The sequence below is a fragment of the Megascapheus bottae genome, chromosome 5 (genome assembly GCF_031878675.1).
Source record: "Megascapheus bottae isolate mThoBot1 chromosome 5, mThoBot2.hap1, whole genome shotgun sequence".
Classification (NCBI taxonomy): domain Eukaryota; kingdom Metazoa; phylum Chordata; class Mammalia; order Rodentia; family Geomyidae; genus Megascapheus; species Megascapheus bottae.
Genome location: NC_143513.1, coordinates 19,120,470 through 19,140,432, shown reverse-complemented (window position 1 = coordinate 19,140,432; position 19,963 = coordinate 19,120,470). Strand labels below are relative to the sequence as shown.

At 39.1% G+C, this 19,963-nt stretch overlaps 1 protein-coding gene across 2 annotated transcripts in view; it reads left to right on the top strand.

Moving 5' to 3' along the window:
• Positions 1 to 19,963, top strand: part of Rapgef5 (Rap guanine nucleotide exchange factor 5) — a 233,291-nt gene that overhangs the window by 95,941 nt on the left and 117,387 nt on the right. Inside the window, exon 8 of one of the 2 annotated variants that reach the window (XM_090332742.1) lies at positions 19,605 to 19,675. In XM_090332742.1, the coding sequence (XP_090188868.1) occupies positions 19,605 to 19,675 (71 nt within the window). Of the gene's footprint in view, positions 1 to 19,601; positions 19,676 to 19,963 lie in introns of both variants that reach the window. The other variant, XM_090332741.1, reaches the window with a different exon arrangement.

Sequence of the window (19,963 nt, the reverse complement as noted above, 5' to 3'; positions counted from 1 at the left end):
GAAACCATGGAGCCTATGTTCCTTTTGGTCTGGCTTCACTTAATATCATTTTTTCCAAGTCTTTCCACTTCCTTACAAATGGGGCGATGCCATTCTTTCTGATGGCAGCATAGAATTCCATCGTGTATAAATACTACCTCTTCTCAATCCAGTCATCTACTGAGGGGCATCTGGATTGGTTCCATATCTTAGCTATGTTAAATAATGCTGCAATGAACATTGTTGTGCTTCAATATGGGCTTCAGTATGGCCTTGTTTCTGGATGATCGGATAAATGCCAAGTAGTGGAATTGCTGTGTCATAGGGGAGATCTATGTTTAGTCTTTTGAGGAATCACCATGCTGCTTTCCAGAGTGGCTGAACTCGAGTTTACACTCCCACCAACAGTGTAGTAGTGATCCTTCTTGGCCACATCCCCATCACCATCTGTTGTTAGATTTCTTGATAATGGCCTGTAATGCATGAATGATTTCTACACCTGCTTACTGTTGTTTTCCATGAGGTTGAACTTTCTGGTAGACAGCTCAAGGATTTACTTATCTTAATGAGCCCCTTAGTCAGCATGAGAATGTTTAATCACCTGTCTCATCTTTCCAGGTCGACTGTTAGTAACCATCACTGGCCACCAGTTACACGTTTTAGAAAACTGATTTGTGGCCCTTTTTTAAAGTACTTGTAAGAGTAAGGGAATGCAGGTACTGTGACATGAAGCATGTATGAATTCTGAGGTCTGACCCAGAATTCTGACAAATAAGTCACCTTATTTGTACTTCAGACCCCTTGCAAAGAAGATACTCATGTTACTTTGTCAGTGACTGATTTTTTTGAAAACCTTCCCTTTTCGAAAATGCTAACATCTTTGGAATTCTTCCTACTTTTATGATCCTCCAGATTTTTGGGTTTGTTTCTAATTCATAGTCTTCTTTCACTATAGTTCTATTTTTTTTCTCAGCTGTCCTGAGGTTGAACTCAGGGCCTTATGATTGCTAGGCAAGCAATTTTTCACTTCAGCCATATCTCCATCTTTATTTTGCTTTAATTATTTTTAATAGAGTTTCATATTTTTATCCAGGGCCAGCCTTGACCTAAGATCCTTTTACCCATACTCACTGTGCATCTGGGATTATAGGCACATACTTTCATGCATGCCTAGCTGCTTTAGAATGATTTATTTTTTACTTTTTTTCTGATCCTTTTGTAGGCATGTTGCTTGTGTTTAGAAGAACTCATATCAACATGAAATTTTAGAGTAGATATTAGTAAAATTAAAGACTAGCAATGATAGACTCATTTGCTAGTAACACTATTGCTGTTTCATACTTCTACCTTTCCAAACCATTGTGCTGATGACTGTTATTATTGTTATTATGATTATTCGTGTGTGTGTGTGTGTGTGTGTGTGTGTGTGTGTGTGTGTATCTATGCATACTAATACAAGCTGAGGCTTTATACTCAGATCCTTACATTGTTACTTGTTTTTTTTCCTCTTAAGACTAGTTCTCTACCATTGAAGCCATATTTCCATTTCTACCTTTTGGCTAGTTAATTGGAGATTAGTGTCTCTGAGTCTCTCACATTTGTCTGTACGGGCTGGCTTTGAACTCGGATTCTCAGATTTCAGTCTTTTGAGTAAGTAGGATTACAGATATGAGCCATTAGTGCCCACCTGTAATAATTTTTTTCTGGAAAAAAGTAAATGTTCATAAAAACTATAATTTTTTATTAAATTATTTTTCTCAAGTCTGCTGGTGCTGTGATTTTGAATGCAAATACTACTTTGTAACAGAAGTCTGTTGGCTGTATTTTAAGTAGGGAAAATATTATGCAACGTATTTATTTTTTTATGGGAATATTCAATCCTGTCAATTTCCCCAAGAATTTCACTGTGGTCTTCAAAGAGAGCACCTGGGTTCTCTCAGAATTGATTTTTCCCTAAGGTTTGCTTTTGTCCTTTCCCGGTCCTTTGCCTCCTTCTGTGTGCTGCACTTGCCAGCATCATCTACCATTCTCATCTGTAACCCACCCGGGCTTGGTGATCATCTCCTAACCCCACTGACTGTGCTCTCTCTTCCCCTAAATAGTCGGCAAAACCTTCCTGATTGATGGCCTAAGATGTCTTCTCTCTTTTTGCAAACCCACACCGTGCTGACTTTGAAAGGTCATAAAATCGCTGTCCTCCAGTAACAACTTCTAGTTCTAATATTTCTAGAGACATATCTTCAGTGCCTCTGTGCTAACAGATTTTGTGCATTCACAATCTGATCTTCACCAGTGCATATTCTTACAGAGCGGTGATCAGTTCAATGGCTGACAGGTTGTTGCCGCTTTTTAAATGGGACAGAACCATAAAAATGACTCTTGAAATAGTAATTCTCAGTGCAGTAAAAATTTAATAGGTATTTGAAAATGCAAAACTCTTAGACTGAAGAAAATAATAGCACTCATAGAACCCAGAAATAATTGAAAATGCATGCATCAAATGCTTTATAAATTTTCCTGCCTTTCCCACTGAGATGCAAAGAAAATTGCCTTCAAGAAAAAAAAATCCCGTGACACTGTCTTTTGTAATTAGAGCTATTAAGTCTAAATGATAAATAACCATTCAGTGCCATAGTGTAAAATAAAAGATCTGGGAGTACCAAGCAAGGGAAGGATTATTTAGAATTAAGTAAATGATTTTCTTTTTCATCCGTCAGTGTGGTCATGACTATGAAGATGAGTGACTGAGTTGGGCACTGATAGCTCACACCTGTAATCCTAGTTATGAGAATTGAGGATTGTAGTTCAAAGCCAGTCCAAGCAGACAAATCTGTGAGACTCTTATCTCTAGTTAACTATCAAAACCCTGTGATTGGAAATGTGGCTCAAATGGCAGAGTGCCAGCCTTGAGCAAAAAAAGACAAGCTTTATGAGGGAGGCCTTGAGTTCAGTCTTAGTACCTGAATACGTGCGTGTGTACACACACACACACACACACACACACACACACACATACACACACTGTAAGTAAGTGAAACTGATTTGTCAATGAAATGATTATAACCAAAAGAGAATGAATTCCAGGATGTTACATCGTAGAGAATATCAGAGTACTTTATTATGTGATATTTATATATAATAGTTGTACAAGAAGATTTTAATTTAACATGTCATTTACTTGTACAATGTATTTTGATCATTCACCCTTTTCATCATGCTCCAGCACATCTACTCAGTCCTCCATTAGTCTCATCAGGTTTCCTTCCATTGATTATATTCACTCACCATTCTGTGCTTTCATCATCTCTCTTGCTAGCCATCCTTCCTAGGTCAAAATGGTTTTAGCCTCCTGGTATTTATTTAGTTAAATTGTAATTGTTCAAAGAGATTATGCCATGGACTAGTGCAACATTCAGAAGACAAAGGTAATAAAATCATTTTAAATGGGAGCTCACTTCTATTGTGGAGAATCAAATTTTAGGAAGGAGACTGGACCCAGATGGCCCCTGCCTAGTAATATGATGCCTCACAGAACAGGTTCTTCTCTTGCTTTCTGTGGTTCTGGACCATGATTTTATCTATTCAAAGTCTTGTTTGTCATTGCCTATGTTTTTTTTTTTTTTTTTTTTGCCAGTCCTGGGCTTGAGCTCAGGGCCTGAGCACTGTCCTTGGATTTTCTCAAGGCTAGAGCTCTACCACTTGAGCCTCAGCACCACTTCCGGCTTTTTGCTATGTATGTGGTACTGAGGAATCGAACCCGGGTCTTCGTGCATGCTAGGCAAGCACTCTACCACTAGGCCAAACTCCCGGCTTATTGCCTATGTTTTATATACAGATGTGACTACTGACAAGCAGATTGCTGCCTTAGACCAGGGAGGTGGTTGGTTATAAGGAAGTGAGAAGCATTGAATCAAGTTTTCTAGGTGAAAACTAAGAAATAGCTTCTAGCATTGCAGCTCCTGGGAACATGTTTTCTACAAGGCAGCTCAGTGAGTATAATGAGAATACCCTGTGCATAAATTCAATATTAGGTTTATACCCAAGGTCAAATGAAAGTTAATGACCATTTGCACACCAGAGATCTGCAACCTACATTTTTATTTCTTTCTCATAATGACAAAAAGGGAGAGCAATTTATATTTAAATTGATTTAAATTTCAAAGCATAAACACAGAGGTCTCTCTGGTCCCCCCTCCCTCCCTTTTTTTTTTTTTTTTGTTAGTGAATGCCTTGGCACATCTCAACTTTCCTGAAAAATTAAGTCCCATCACATTCCAGTTCCCTAGTGTAGATAGCTTTTTGTTTTCTGTTGAACTTTCTTGTTCTCCCCTGCTGGGTTAGTGACATCAAATCAGAAGCTGGCAATGCAATCAGGGCCACTTTATTTAATGATTTAGGTTTTGCATTTGTTGAGCTAATTAACTGATTGAAGCAGCTAATGGGCATCTTTAATACACTGTTCACTGGGCAGCCTCTCCCTGCTGGCTGCCAGGCCTTTGTTTTCAGTCCCCTGGGGAGTGGGAGCTGCTTCCTAGATGAACACATGATATGTGGCACCCAGCATTTGAAGGCAGGGCCCCAGAGGTCATTATACTAATTACCAGGTACCCCCAAACAGGCCGTACATCCACTTCAAATTCTGTATCTGACTAATTCTGTGCCTTTAAGTAAAGGCTTACATTTTGGGTATGTTTTGGGTGTCTGGATTGGGGTGGAGATGGAGGTTGTCCATAATTCAGTGTTAGAATTTGTAATTCCCCTCACTCCTTCTCTGTGCATCCCTTTGGTACCAAGTATAAGCCATCTATAGATGTTTCAAAATATTGAATATAAAAATATTTAAGGAAATATTAGAAGGTGAGCACATAATTAAAAGGGAAAACTATAAATGGCTAAAATGGTCTCCCTTGGGTACTAAAATATTCCTCAAGAAGAATTCTTGATCTATGCTGTGTTTATTAAGTTATTAAATTCTTCAGTCCAATGCAATGAGGAAATGGGACTCCTGCACTGCCTATCTTACTCTTGATGGTCATCCTCAGTTCCAGTCACCTTTGTTTTTAAAAGGAGGGGATTGGTTTGGTTGATGACTAGAGAACCAAATTTGGTCTGAAGATCAGATCCAAGCACCAAATCCTAGGAAGTTCCCCTCTATCAATCCCATAGTGTTATCTCCTCCATACAAATACAGAAATCATAATTGCAGGTAATATAATTTCTTTCACCAGCTTATTTATTTCATTGACTTTTTTCCTTACTGAAAATCAGCTGAAGGTTTTCTCTTTCTTATTCTTTCTTCCTGCTAGTTCCCATCCTTCTCCCCTCTCCCCCAGAATTTTTGTTTTTTGAATTTTATTTATTTTTACTTTTTAAAGATTTTATTAACATTGATTTTTATACCATATTTCAAATGTCATATTTCATATGTCAATTTTTTTTAAATCCCCCAGATTTTTGTGTCATTTCTATTGGCAAGTAAGAGCCATCAAGGGAAATCTTTGTCCAGGCCCTATGACCCAGCTATTGTCCCTCACTCATCACATTAAAAGTCTAATTGTATAAAGAGCCATGAAAATGGATCTGCTCTCAGTAACACTGAAAATGACATGAGTATGCAACTATGAGTAAACAATGCTTCATAGCATGGTCTTCTAGAAGTCTCCTGGGAGAAATATTGCTTATGGTGAAAGTGAAATATACTTCATGTATTTCTGGTTTTATTTTGTTGTACTGGAGGTTAGCTTTTTCACTCTAGTCTGGAGCTTGAGCCACAATTCCACATCTAGCTTTTGCTGGTTGATCGGAGAGTCTTAAGAATTTTTCTTAATGGTCGGTCTTCAAAATTTGATCCTAGATCTCAACCTCTTGAGTAGCTATGATTTACAGCTGTGAAACTCCAGCACCTGGCTTAGACTTCTTCCTATCTATCTATCTATCTATCTATCTATCTATCTATCTATCTATCTATCTATATCATCTGTCTGTCTATCATACTATCATGTGTATCTAAGATAGATACATATTTGAGAGTTTCTGAATCAAATGTTTGTGTATGTAGCTCTAAATACTTGCCTTCTTCTAGTAGGTTTGTGAGACATGTCTTCTAATGATGCCATCCAGTCTTTGGGATCTGTTTGGGGATGAAATTGGTCATGGATGTTTTCCCCTAGAGCCAATGAAGGCTTGTGTTATATAATTTTACCTTCAGCAGTACATTTTGACATTCAGTGTTTTGTTAGGAAATGTGGAAACATAGAAAGTACCTTATAAAACTATCGTACATCTCTTTCTTATGGGCTGCATCAAAGTTCCTCTTGGATTAAACAAAAGTTTGATTTTCTAAAGCAGTGGTCCTCAGTCTGAATTTGCATAGCAGTTACCTGCAGCTATTAATAGTGCTAATTCCTGAGTCCTGCCTCTAGGACTTCCATTTAAATGAGGACTGAGGCCCTGGCATCTTGATTTTTAATCAGCTTTTATTTAGCCCTAGGTGACTTAGATGTGAGACAAGGACATAGTAAAGTCTGTATAAGCTGCAGGCTCAGGGAATGGCATTTGTTGGTCTAATGAATCAAGTATGGTTGAGAGAACTAAAAGTATACTTAATACTTCTGCTATGAACTCATTAATTGGAGGATTGCCTGACTATTTAGGGTTTCTCTACCTGAATAAAGGCCCCCATGAGGATAACAGAGTTGTAAGGCTTTCATGACATTGGAAGTAAAAACTTAATAATGAAGAGAATTATTTCTAGTTTTTATGTGGTTGGAAGTCAGGGTAGGCATGTATTCTGACTACAGTTTGCCAAGATGACATTTTTTGGAGCTGATTTGCACTGGTATTAGGAGAAATGGATTCTAGCCTGATGTCTCTTAGGTGCTCTTGAACTAAAACCACGACCTTGTATGTAGAAGCCACATCAGTAAAACTAAAGAACTTCGTTCTTTTGTCTAGAAGTGGTTAAGTTCTATTAAATTCAACTTGGGAATTTTATACTTCATCAGGTGGTTGTTTTCTGGTAGAAGAATGACAGGGAATTTTGAGATTAAGGTTAGAAAAGATGATAGTTGGTAGTATCTATATTCCTCTATTCTAGAGATGATAGAGAGCAAAGCATGATAAATAGAGCAAAGCCTGATAAATACAATGTGTCATGTTGGCTCTGTACTTCCTAATTTTCTTCACTTTGATCTTTACTTTTGTCTTGATGTGTTTGAAAGGCTCATTTCCTATGTCCTAGGGAAGTTTTATACAGCAACTTCATATTTATCACCAACAGGAGGAAGGCAGTTCTCCCTATCCAGTGCAGGTGGAAAGAAGACTCAGGAAAGTGGAGATGTCAGTCATCCATGGCAGGAATCCATCTTTCTGACTATGGAGGAGTGAGGACTGTCTCAGCAGTCTGGTCATCAGGGTGGGGTGTTCACCTGGACCAGCAGGCCTGGGTGCTGAGATAGTATATTTTGTGTGCTGCCTCTGACTCAAAGCACCTTGGCTATTCTAGATTTGAGTCATTACTGAAACTGACCAGATAATTACAATTCCACATTTTTTGCATCTAAGTCATTGAAGTTGTTTTTTTGGTAGCATTAGGTCTACATAAGTCAACTGATTGCATCGTCAGTCTTGTAACCAAATGAACAGGCTCATAATCTATGGCATTGTCAATTTATGTGAAAATTCAAAATATTATACACTCCTTTGGGAGGAAATATGACTCAGTACTTTTGACCTAGATTTGAAAAATATTCACAGTAGACTTTGTGTCTGTGTGTATACACACCCACAGCATGTGTTGTGTGTGCACACTGGTCCTGTGGCTTGAACACAGGGTCTTGTCCCTGAGCCTTTTTGCTAAAGGTTAGTATTCTACCACTTGAGTTGCAGATCCACCTCTGGCTTTTTGGGTGGTTAATTGGAGACAAGGGACTCACATACTTTCCTGCTCTGGCTGTCTTCAAACTGTGATCCTCAGATCAGCACCCTGCCACAATAGACATTGTGTGTGTGTATGTGTGTGTGTGTGTGTGTGTGTGTGTGTGTGTGTGTGTGTGTGTGTGTGTGTTGAGGCATACAAAATTTATGTAAACTGATGAAATAGGACCTTTAGATACTCTGTATTCAAAAATAACTCAAAATGGATGGAGCACTTCAATGTAAGAACTGGAACTACCAAGAGAACTAAAAAACAAAGAAAGCTTGGTAATGGCTTTTTATTAATACAGCCAGAAAAGCTCAAGAAAAGTAGAAACAGGCAACTGAGATTTCATGCATCTAAAATGCTTCTGCACATAAAGGAAATAATTCATGGTAAAGAGACAAAGTATATAATGGGGGTGGTTAATATCTAAAATGACTCAATATCAGAATGATATTGTCTTCAATAGTAAGAAGCAAACTTAATTAAAAATAATCAAGGCCAAGACTTTGGCCTAGTGGTAGTGTTTGCCTAGCATGCACAAAGACCCAGGTTCGATTCCTTGGTACCACATACATAGAAAAAGCTGGAAATGGTGCTGTGGCTCAAGTAGCAGACTGCTAGTCTTGAGGAAAAGCCCAAGGACAGTTCTCAGGCCCTGAGTTCAAGCCCCAAGACTGGCAATAAAGAAAGAAAGAAAGAAAGAAAGAAAGAAAGAAAGAAAGAAAGAAAGAAAGAAAGAAAGAAAGAAAGAAAGAAAGAAAGAAAGAAATAATCAAATAACTGAAGTAGACATTTCTTTATTTCTCTTACAAATATCCAGAAGGCATATGAAAACAATAGACAAACACAAAAGAAAACTACAATAAGTTATCACCTGCCACATGTTAGAAAGGTTATTATCAAGACAAAGGTAACAAGTGTTAGTAAGAGTGTTGATAATAGGGAACACTTTGTCCTGCTGGTGGAATGAAGGTTAGGCCAACCAATTATGGAGAATAGTATAGAAGTTTCTAAAAGGAAACAAACCATAACAAATAATAAAAAAAATTTACAATACCAATCAATACAGAATAACCGCATGATTCAACAGTCTCACTACTGGGAAAATATACAAAGGAAATGATGTCAATTTGCTGAAGTGATAGCTTCCTGGCCATGTTCATTGTGCTATTTACAATAGCAAGATACAATATCAACCTAAGTGGTTGGTCCATACATTCACAATGAAATACTATAATATCATACAGCAACCGAAAAAGAAATACAGCCATTTATGATAGATGAATTTGGAGAACATTATGCTAAACAAAACAAGCCAGGCACAGAAAGATAAGTACTTCATGTTTCTGCCTACATGTAGCAATTTTTTTCAAAAAGTCCCATTTAAAGAAGCAGAAAGTAGAATGATGGTTACTAAAGGCTTGGCAAAGGAGATATATGGGGGAATATGTTGACAAAAATTGTATAAAGTTTTAGTCAGAAGGAATAATTTTTGAGCATGGTAATTATAGCTAATAATAATGCTTTATAGATTTCAAAATACCTAAAAGAACATGTACTAACAGAACATTTGGTTATGCTAACTTGATACAATTGTTCCACAGTGCGTATAAATATATATAGTCTGTTCACCATGTTATCAGGGTCTATGTGGATACAACCAACTATGAATCAAAAGTATTTTTTCAGAAAAATTTCAGAAGATCAACCAGACACTTGGTAAACTTCTGTTATCTGAGCTACCTGGGAAGCTGAGGGAAGAGAATTCAGGCCTGATAATGGCCTGGGAAAAGCACAAGACTCCATCTGTAACATAAACTAAAAGCAAAAGCACTGTAGGCATGGCTCAAGGGCTATAGCACCCTCCTGAGTTCAATCAGCAGTACTGCCAAGATAAGGAAACAAAATAATTTTTAAAAAAAGAAAAGAAAAGAGAAAGGACTCCAAAAAGCTCCACCCTCCCCCCCGCCCCGCCCCAATTTCCCACTTATGGTGAAATGAAGTGAAGTGGTATGGAGCTGTACTTGCCGCATCCTGCCATGAATCCACAGACCCATGTCTCCCCAGCCCTGGTTCACAAATGCTGTCCTTAGGCTAAAATGGGTGATGGTTGTGTCTCTACAGAACAGATCTTCACATCCTGCCCTTACTTCCCTAGACAGTACAGAGTTGTATAAGTAATCTTATGGTGACTTGAAGTATACTGGAACGTGTTTACTTGTATGCAGATATGCCATATTTTACATAAGGGCCTGGAGACCCTTAAGTTTTGGTATTCAATGGGGTTTCTAGAACCAGTCACCTCTGGTCCTAAGGTATGACTGTGTACAGTTAGTAATCTAAAATTATTCTGCAATATGCAATACCAAACTAGCACATTGTCACCCATAAAAATACATAGTTGTTATTCACTAATTAATTTGGTGGATGAGGATCAAGGAACAAAAAGCTACGTCTACTTTTCTAGACTCTTCTTAAGCTATTTCTTCCCTTTTACTTATTTAATGGTCCATGTATCATGGCTTACATTTACAAACACAAGGACTTCCAGGGACTTCTTGCTGGCTCCACTGTATAGTAGGAAGCAATCATATTATTGATAATTGAAAAATAAAAACCTTATGAGAATGGTTGGAGTGACAACAGGTTTTAAAATGTAGTCTAATAGAGCCGGGAGTTTGGCCTAGTGGTAGAGTGCTTGCCTAGCATGCACGAAGATCAGGGTTCGATTCCTTGGTACCACATACAAAGAAAAAAGCCAGAAGTGGTATTGTGGCTCAAGTGGTAAAACTCTATCTAGCCTTGAGAAAGCCCAAGGACAGTGCCCAGTCCCTAAGTTCAAGACCCAGGACTGGCAAAAAAAAAAAAAATATATATATATATAGACTATCAGAACCAGAGGACCCTAGTTAAGTAAAAGTTCCCCATATAGATAGTTCTGACCTATTTTGCTTATGGTTTATAGTTGTCGGGGGTTTTAGTCTTCAGTCCCTCCCGACCCGCAGGAGGGATAGAACAGGCCCGATCAGGATGAGCTGAGAAAGGAGAGGGCCAACTGACCACCTGCACCCAGCCCTCCCTTGCTTGAGGACAATAAGATGTGTCAGGGAGACCCATCAAGGCAGGAACTCATTTATTGAGGAAGTACATTCAGCTAATATAGGGTGCAGGAGCCTATCAGCACAAAGGTGGGCAGGTCGGGGGAGGTCCACGTGTTTACTCTCACTATAGGTCTCAGCAGAGAGTGATAAAGCAATAACACATTCGTACCCAATGATAATCAAGTCTCAGCAGAAAGTGATTCACAATACCAACGATAAAGCTCAAAGTTCATAGGCATGGCGTTCATACATGGCAGCTCATTTCTTTGTGTGGTTATCTTACTCAGTGGTGCAGATTCATGGGCCAACCTGACCCTGCCCTCAGCTCCCAACATATAGTATCGGGGTAGAAATGTGTAGCTTTGAAAAGAGATTTGGATTCTGTCCTGACTTCTTGGCTTTCTGTGCAATGGAGCTCATGGCATATGGCCTCTTGGGCATGCTGATGAGTTGTGGAGTATGCCAGATATTTTGTAAGTGAATGAACATTTGCTGTGTCTGAGAGCCTTTGCAGACCCCATCTTACATTGGGCAATTATAGTAGATTGGCCTGAATCTGTCCCCTCCCGAGAACATTTCCTTGGAAGATACTTAAAAGGAAATAAATAAATAAAGTATTCTGCTTCTCAAAATAATGTAGAAGAAAAATTGCAGCTCTTTTTAAATTTCTTTTTGTTCATGAAATTCTATTTTGTTTGGATAATATACAAGGCATATTCATTAAAATAAAAGTTTTTTTTTAAAGTTCTGGTACATATCCTGTTAAGCACAGCAGATTATCTTTTTACTATGCTGAACAATGAGGTAAATATTTATACTTCAATGAAAGGATCTGATTTGGGATTTTGCTCTAGTGATATTATCATTTTTCTGTTGAATAACTTTTCCATTAACTAGACTCATTGAACCTTACTCAAAAGAAACACTTTAAAACAGGAAATGAGGCTGTCGCTCCAGGGGTAGGGCAGTCGTCTTAAACTGAAGATCGTAGGAACAGTACCCAGGCCCAGAGTTCAAACCCCATGACCCACAAAAAAAAAAAAAGGAAGGAAGGAAGGAAGAAAGAAAGAAAGAAAGAAAGAAAGAAAGAAAGAAAGAGAAAACACTGTAAGAGCCTATTAAGAGATGGAATAATGCTGGTGCCAGTGGCTCATGCCTGTAACCTTAGCGCCTCAGAAGGCTGAGATATGAGGATTGTGGTTCAAAGCCAGTCTGGGCACGAAAGTCCAAGAGACTCTTATGTCCAGTTAGCCACCAGAAAACCGGAAGTGACACTGTGGCTTAAGTAGTAGAGCCCTAGTCTTGAGCTGAAGAGCTCGGGCCTAGAGTTCAAGCCCCATGACTGAAGGAAAAAGAGAGGGGGGTGGGGAGAAGGGAATTTGGAGGGTCACAAAAATGGAAACAGAATCTTCTCTGCCTTAGGGCAGGGCTAACTCATACAGTCAGGCAGACAGCAGAAGGGGGCCAGAGCCCTTCTCTCAGTGCTGGATGCCTCCAGCCAAGCACTGGAGCTTGTCAGCTAGTTCTCATTTCTTCTCCTCAGTACGGATTTCTGATCTTGAGAGCACACATCCCAATGGCAGTAAAACACAGAATTGCTTTCATGAGCAACCATTTATTATTTATTATGTGAATTTCTGGGTTGTAGCCATAGGGAGGTTTGGGGATAAGGACTGAGTAAGAGCACTTTAAAATGCATAAAGTCATTACCACTGGAACTGAAGTCCTAGGAGGAAATTCAAGTCAGTTCTTGTTTAGTCTGTTGGCAGTAAATCTCTTGCTTTTAAATCCAACAGTCTCCAGTTCAGTTGACAGGCTGAACAGGTTGGGGCAGAGAACAAATGGTTGGATAGAGATGCCTTGGGCACTGGTCAGTGTTGAGAGAAGAGATCTAGTAGCTCTGGACACGCCAGACTGTAACACCACATGGAATGACTGGTGCATGTTGATTCCTGATTTTCAAACTTCCACATATCACAGCAGTGATGAGATAAAAGGTTGTACTGCTTCTCTTCTTTCCAAGGACTAAATGAAATCTGAGCGTTGGAAGCACCTATTTTCCTATTTGGTGCCTGTATCCCCTGGCCCCGCCTCACACACACATTGTTTTTTCTTTCCAAACTTGCTGTTCTGCCTGCTTAGGGAAGCACCTTTCCTTGTTGAATGTGCATGGCATACTGTTGAGGGATCTTATAAAATAAATACTGTGACCCCCTCTCCAGGATGGTACAAAACCCAGCTGATTATTTACATAAAGAGGAACTGGTTCTGCCTCCTGTGGTCTGGAATAGCTGCAGTGTTTTCCTAACGTTTTTATGTACACAGCCCTCAGGACACATGCAGGATCCCAGCCTAGTGCATACCTCCACACTTGGGAAAAATGCTAGTTATGACACATTTTTATCTCTTTCCCTGTATTTGTTCATTATATTCTACTTATATTTCATCAAGAAGGAAAAGAAATCCCTGTCAAGATCCCACATGAATAAATGGTGGGTTAAGGTGCTGCATACATGTAATCCCAGTAGTTGGGAGACTGACACAGGAGGATCTCAAGTTCAAGACCAGATTGTGCTACATTAGCACAAACCTTATATGAACAACAGAAGACGAAACCAAACAACAAAAAGAAAAGAAAGGGAAGGAGTAAGGGAGGGGAGAAGGGAATGAGGAAGAAGGAAAGGAGAGGAAAGGTATCCAAATGAATGAATTAGCTGCCTCCATGACTTATGCAGAGGTGAATGCCTACAGATGCACACATTCAAATGGAGCATGGGGCTGATTTTGAAGTGTGACAATTGCTCTGTGTGTGTGTAGGTGTGTGTAGGTGTGTGTGTATGTGTTTTCTCTTGGTGTGGTCTTCCTTTTCAAAAACCAGCCAGCAGAAATTAAATAAGCTTCACTTTGGAAAGATATGTTTCTGTCTTCCTCTCTCTCCTTCTCTCTGCCTCCCTCCTCTTTCCCTCTCTTCCCCCTCTCTCCCTCCTGTCTCTCTTCCCCCCCTCACTCTCCCCCTCCCTCTCTTCTCTCCCCCCCCACCCTCTGTAAGTGAGGTGAAAGGAGAGTGTGGGTATGCCAATGCTGGAACTTGAACTCAGGGCCTGGGTGCTGTCCCTTAGCTTCTTCACTCAAAGCTGGTGCTCTACCACTTGAGCCACAGCTCCACTTCCATCTTTGGGGGTGGGTAATCACAGACTTTCCTGCTTGGGCTGACTTTGAACCATGATCCTCAGATTTCAGTCTCCTAAGTAGCTGGCATTTCACATGTGCCGTCAGTGTGTGACTGAGTTCTACTATTTTTAAAGTAGTATTAGAGTTACTGGAAGAGTTTTCTTGCGTGGTCCTAGTACATTGGAGCAAGGGAAAGCTTTGTTGTTTCCAAGGTAACACAACAGTTGCTATCAAGGCAAACCTGAGGATCCTTGGAGAATACCAGCTGTTGTTCATCTTAAATCCCTATTGGCTAATTTTCAAATGGATGGCACTTAAATTAGGTACTCTTAAGTGAATTAGTGCTAATTAATTCACATACACTGTTAGTTCTCTTGTGGACTCTTATGTTCCCTGTTCGGAGTACATGTCCTGGATCATGTGTTTTTGTTATGGTAAGCTATTTTCAAAGGCTGCTTTTTGCTTTTACACTCTGTGAGTGGAGAGATAAGAAATAGTTTGTGTTGGCAGAGTGAGGCTCCAAGCCTCCCTGATCCCAGAATCTGTCATTTCTGTATACGTGTTCTGCAGGAGGGAACAATCCCAGAATCAATATTTGCACAGGAAAATTTTCCCCAACCTATCCTTATTTGATCAGATAAAAGAAAAAAATTGAGCCCACCATCTAAAATAACTACTTCCTCCTGTTACTATAAGATATTTACTGTTAGGGGGCATGAAGACATTGACATTATAGGCTCGATAGAGCTCTCCCTTTTTAGATGATCCTGATTTGGGGTTTTGTGCATGTAAATTTATGAGCTGGTCATAAATCCTTGGAATTTCTGGATTAGTAAATTGTTTTTATTTCCAAATGATATACGTGAACACTGGCTGCATGTATCCTGGGAGTTAGGATTTTTCAGTATTTTCAGAAAAATGGAGTTGTCTCTGTAATAGAATTGGGCATTCTGTTTTCTTGGTCCTTGGGGTATTAAGGCTGAGAATCTCTCCAGCATGAAGACTGACAGGAGGGCCTGGTGCTGAGGTTCATGCCTATAATCCTAACTAGGATTGGAGAAAGCTGAGGTCTGAGGATTGAAGTTTGAAGCCAACCCGGAAAACAAATATGTGAGATTTTTTTGTTTCCAGTTAACCAGCAAAATGCTTGAGCAGCAAGGCCAAGTGAGAGTTTAGGGCCCTGAGTTCAAGAACAGTACCAAAGCCACACTGATGTGAGGTACCTTTGGCAGGTCACTAGTCTTTCAGATTCTCACTCGGCTAATTTGGGTGTTATGTCAGACAATATTTTTTTTATGTTGTTAAAGATATGACTATACAGGGCCAGGAGTTTAGCTTAGTGGTGGAGTGCTTGCTTAGCATGCATGAAGGCTTGGGTTCAATTCCTTGGCACCACATACATAGAAAAAAAAAGCTGGAAGTGGTGCTGTGGCTCAATTGGAAGAGCTCTAGCCTTGAGAAAAGTCCAAGGACAGTGCTCAGGCCCTGATTTCAAACCCCATGACTGGCAAAAAACAACAACAACAAAAAAGATATGATAATACATGTAGAATTAGGGAGGGTAGAAATACGGTTCATTTGCCTGGCATGAGCAAGTCCATCTTAGCTCCTCAGCATTGCAAAGTAAGTAAATAAATATAGGAAAACAGTTGAGGATGAGCTAAAAAACAGGACTAACCTTTGTCCTCAGTCCTATGCTTCGATGCTTTTTTTTTCTTTTCATATATTTTTTATTGTAATTAATAGAAGTGTTACATGATATTTGCCAGATAGAAGGTGCATTAATTCACATACATTGATATCCTTTCACATGTCTTGGTCCCCATTTCCCTCCCCCCCACCCCCCCTCATATTTGTATTCGGTTATTTGAAATTGGATAGGGAAGGGGGGAAAACAAGATGCTTTGATGCTTTCTATGCATTGATAATTCTGCCTAAATCTCAAGTCAGGTGTGCTGGCTCAAGCCTGTAATCCTAAAAGCTCCAAGTAGAGGGTGCTTGGGAGGCTGAGATGCATGCGTCATGGTTTGAAGCCAGCCCGGGCAAAAAAAAAAAATTAAAAAGTGACACTCCTCCCCACCTCATCAATGTCTGAGTGTGGTGGTACACACCTGTTACATCCACTCTGGGGGAACCACAGTAGTTGGAAATAGTGGCACACATCTATCATTCCAGTGATGCTGGCAACAAATAGGAAGATTGTGATTCAAGCCAAGGTGGGCACATGGGAGCCCATAAATAACCAACACAAAGATGGCTGCCAAAGTGGCATATGCCTATCCTGTGTTGAAACCAAAGTACCACCAAAGGGGGGATTATGATATACCTAAATGTAAAATATGTGTGTGTGTGTTGTTCACACTCAGTCCTAAAATTTATTACCAATTGTCTTAAATATTCTGTGTCCTAGCTTTATTAATGAGGTAAAAGTATATATGTATATATATATTTATACTGCAGAACATTGCTTTAAAAGGTAAAGTATAACTTTGGTGAGCTAAAATATTATAAGGTTAATTTTCCTCATTATTCACGAATATGAAAACCTTAAAGAGCAAAACAAGAAAAATTGAAATACAACACAAATAAATGCCTACACATGATGGGTATCTCTCCAGGATAAGACTTCTTATATTATTCCATTTGGTAGAGATTAGTTCCTTTTATAACCCACTGTATTTTTTTAAGTGGGGCGCAGTCAGGATGTTATTCTAGATTTTATTTTTCCCTTTATACTCTTACCTCGGATTTTCAAAGAAAACATGGGTGTTATTCTTTATTCTTAAATTTCCTTCTAGCTGGGCAACAGTGTAACAGTTTTTAGCTGAAAACAGAAGAAAAGCTTCTACCTACTTTGCTGTTCCTATCTTTAGGGACTCGGCTGGTTGGAGTTGTCTTGGTTATGTCAGAACTTGAACAGAATTTTCCTCCTTCCTCCTTTCATGAACAGTTTCAAAAGAAGTCACTTATTGTGGAAGTAGGTGTTGTCACAAGAGGCCACTATGGTCACTTGAGGCTGCATTATGTGTCCCTACGAGCAGTTACAGTGTGCTACTCTGTGCAACCCTAGGTAAGATGCATGCTAGGAACCACACAGTACACATGAAAGGCATACAGAAGCTAAAGGCACAGGCAATGATATTCTTAAAACTGCAGAGCAGAAAGCATAGTGTTTAAAAGTGCTCAAAAGTAGGCACACTGAGTCTATTAATGCAGTGGGTGAACTCATTTCTGGTTAGGTTTGTTTGCTTTGGTAGAAGAGTGAAGAGGGGCAAGTGTGATAGTGACTACAATTTATTCTGCTTAGGATCATCATTCATTGTGTGTGCTGGCCATTGACAAATTGTGTTCATTTTATCTAAAAATTCGAGTGCAGCTCAAATCCTAATATGGCCACTTCTCTGGTCTGAGTCACTTTCATCTCTAGGGAAGACATAGAAACAAATCACCTAACTCATTTCCTCCCATGAATTTGCTTCTCTTGAGTTTGTTCACAAAGAAGTTAAAAAAATAACTTGGGGGGGCGGCAGGAGCATGGCCTAGTGGTAGCATGCTTGCCTAGCATGCAGGAAGCTCTGGGTTCAATTTCTTGGAACCACATACACAGAAAAGCTGGAAGTGGGGCTGTAGCTCAAGTGGCAAACACTAGCCTGGAGCAAATGTCCAAGGACAGGGCCCAGATTCTGAGTTCAAGCCCCAGTACTGGCAAAAATAAATAAATAAATAAATAAATAAATAAATAAATAAATAAATAAATAAATAAAATAACTTGGGGACATATACATCAAATTATACAATTCTTAATTTAAAAGTCTTCAATGGCTCTCTATATCCTTGGACAGAAATATGAATTTGTTGTTGTCCATAGTCTCTCACCATGGGTAGCTCCAACTCAAACTTCTGATCTCAGCCAAATATCACTTCATCAAAGCAGAACTTTTCTCCATAGCTTCTTCCTTAAAACAGCTTCTCTACTGGTCTTCTACCATTAATTTCCCTTTTTCTTCTTTTAAGGCCCTTAAGGTGATTTTTAATTTAATCTTATTTTCTTTAATTTTTGCTATTAATTATAGCAGTAGCTGTTATTAACTATTTCCTCAGGTAATATTTTAGATTATAGAGTTTTTATGTCATGTCCACTGAAAAAACAGTGTTGAAGATATAAGTAGGTGTTCAGTAATATTTGTTCAAATGAAAGAGAAGTAATATATAGAGAAAAATCTTTGTATCATCCTGCTTCCACCAGAGTTGTACAAAACACATTTCATTGTGTGAAATGGACATTTAGAAGCTTCTCAGAGATAAGCAGAATTTAGGTTTATTAAGAAAAGCAAGACAGAGGCTGGACATGGTGATACATGTCTGTAATGTCAGCTATTTACGAGGAGGTTGGTTTTGGTAGGATCATAGTTTGAGGCCAGCTGGGACATAAAGTTAGCAAGACCCTATCTCAACAAACCAGCCAGACATGGTGTCATACACTAAAACCCCAGCTCCCCAAGAAACATATATAGGTGAATTATAGAACAAGGCCTTTTTTAGATTAAAAAAAAAACACAAAATAAAGCAGTGTGTGCATGTGTGTGCCAGTTCCAGCTTTTTGCTGATTAATTGGAGATAATTGTCTCATGGATTTGTCTGCTCAGGATGTCTTTGAACCATAATCCTCAAGTCTAACCCTTTTGAGTAACTAGGGTTACATACATGAGCTGCCACCAGCACCCAGGTTAAGGTTTTTCTGTTCTTCTTCTTCTTCTTCTTCTTCTTCTTCTTCTTCTTCTTCTTCTTCTTCTTCTTCTTCTTCTTCTTTTTTTGAGGCTTAAGTATTTTAGCAGTTGTGTGCAGGCTGGATGGATCGAAAAGAGGCTTAAGTCAAGAGCTATAGATAGGAAGTTATTTCAACAGGAAGAAAAAGTTGTAAGGACTTTCACATGGAGATGCTAGGGAAGAGGAGGTGGATTCAAGACTCCACAGTAGGAACATTGAGATAGCAATGTCCAAGAGACAGAGATATAAAACACAAACACTGAGCTTCCTCTATAGCAGTAGCATTTAGTCTACCAGCCTGAAATCAGTGAGTTTAGTCAATCAATCCATCATCAAATCATCAATCAGTATCCTCACAATTGAATACAGGCCTTCATCTGTCCCCTACCCCACACTGGTAAAGCCCAGTAATGAATTGATAATGTCAGGATGGCTCTGGTGAAGAGAGAACTGAGATTGCCTTTTCACCCTTAAAAGAGCAGACCATGTATTGAACAGGAAAATTACCCAGTGTTATAGTTAACTTATTGTGTAGATATAAAAAAGTAGTGCTGTTGTTTTCATTTTATAAATCTACTTAGTATTACATATCTCAGAAGCAAGACTCAAAATTATTTATGCTGCCACATTTGTTTAATACTGTTCTTTTATTTTCTTTGAAGCAGTTGAACAGGATGAAGAAAGTAGTGGCAGAGACATAGCTGTGATTGAAACGGAAAGTGTTCCAGATTCTCAGGTACGATCTATTCTGTGACCACCCTTTCTCTGTTAAGCTTGGTAAGGAGTCTATAAATTATATGGATTTTACATTTTATGCTCTGTGTGTAAGTCATAGCGTTGGGCAAGTGTACTTAGATTTGACATAAAGATATTTCACAAGAATGGCCCTAAATTGATAACTATATTTACAAGCATTCTTCCTGATCCAAAGCCTTACTCTCTGCTGAGTCAGTTACCCATTGTTCAGAAATATTAAATAGGAAAGCCCAGAAGTAAGCAATTCATAAGTCTTAGAGTGTGTATC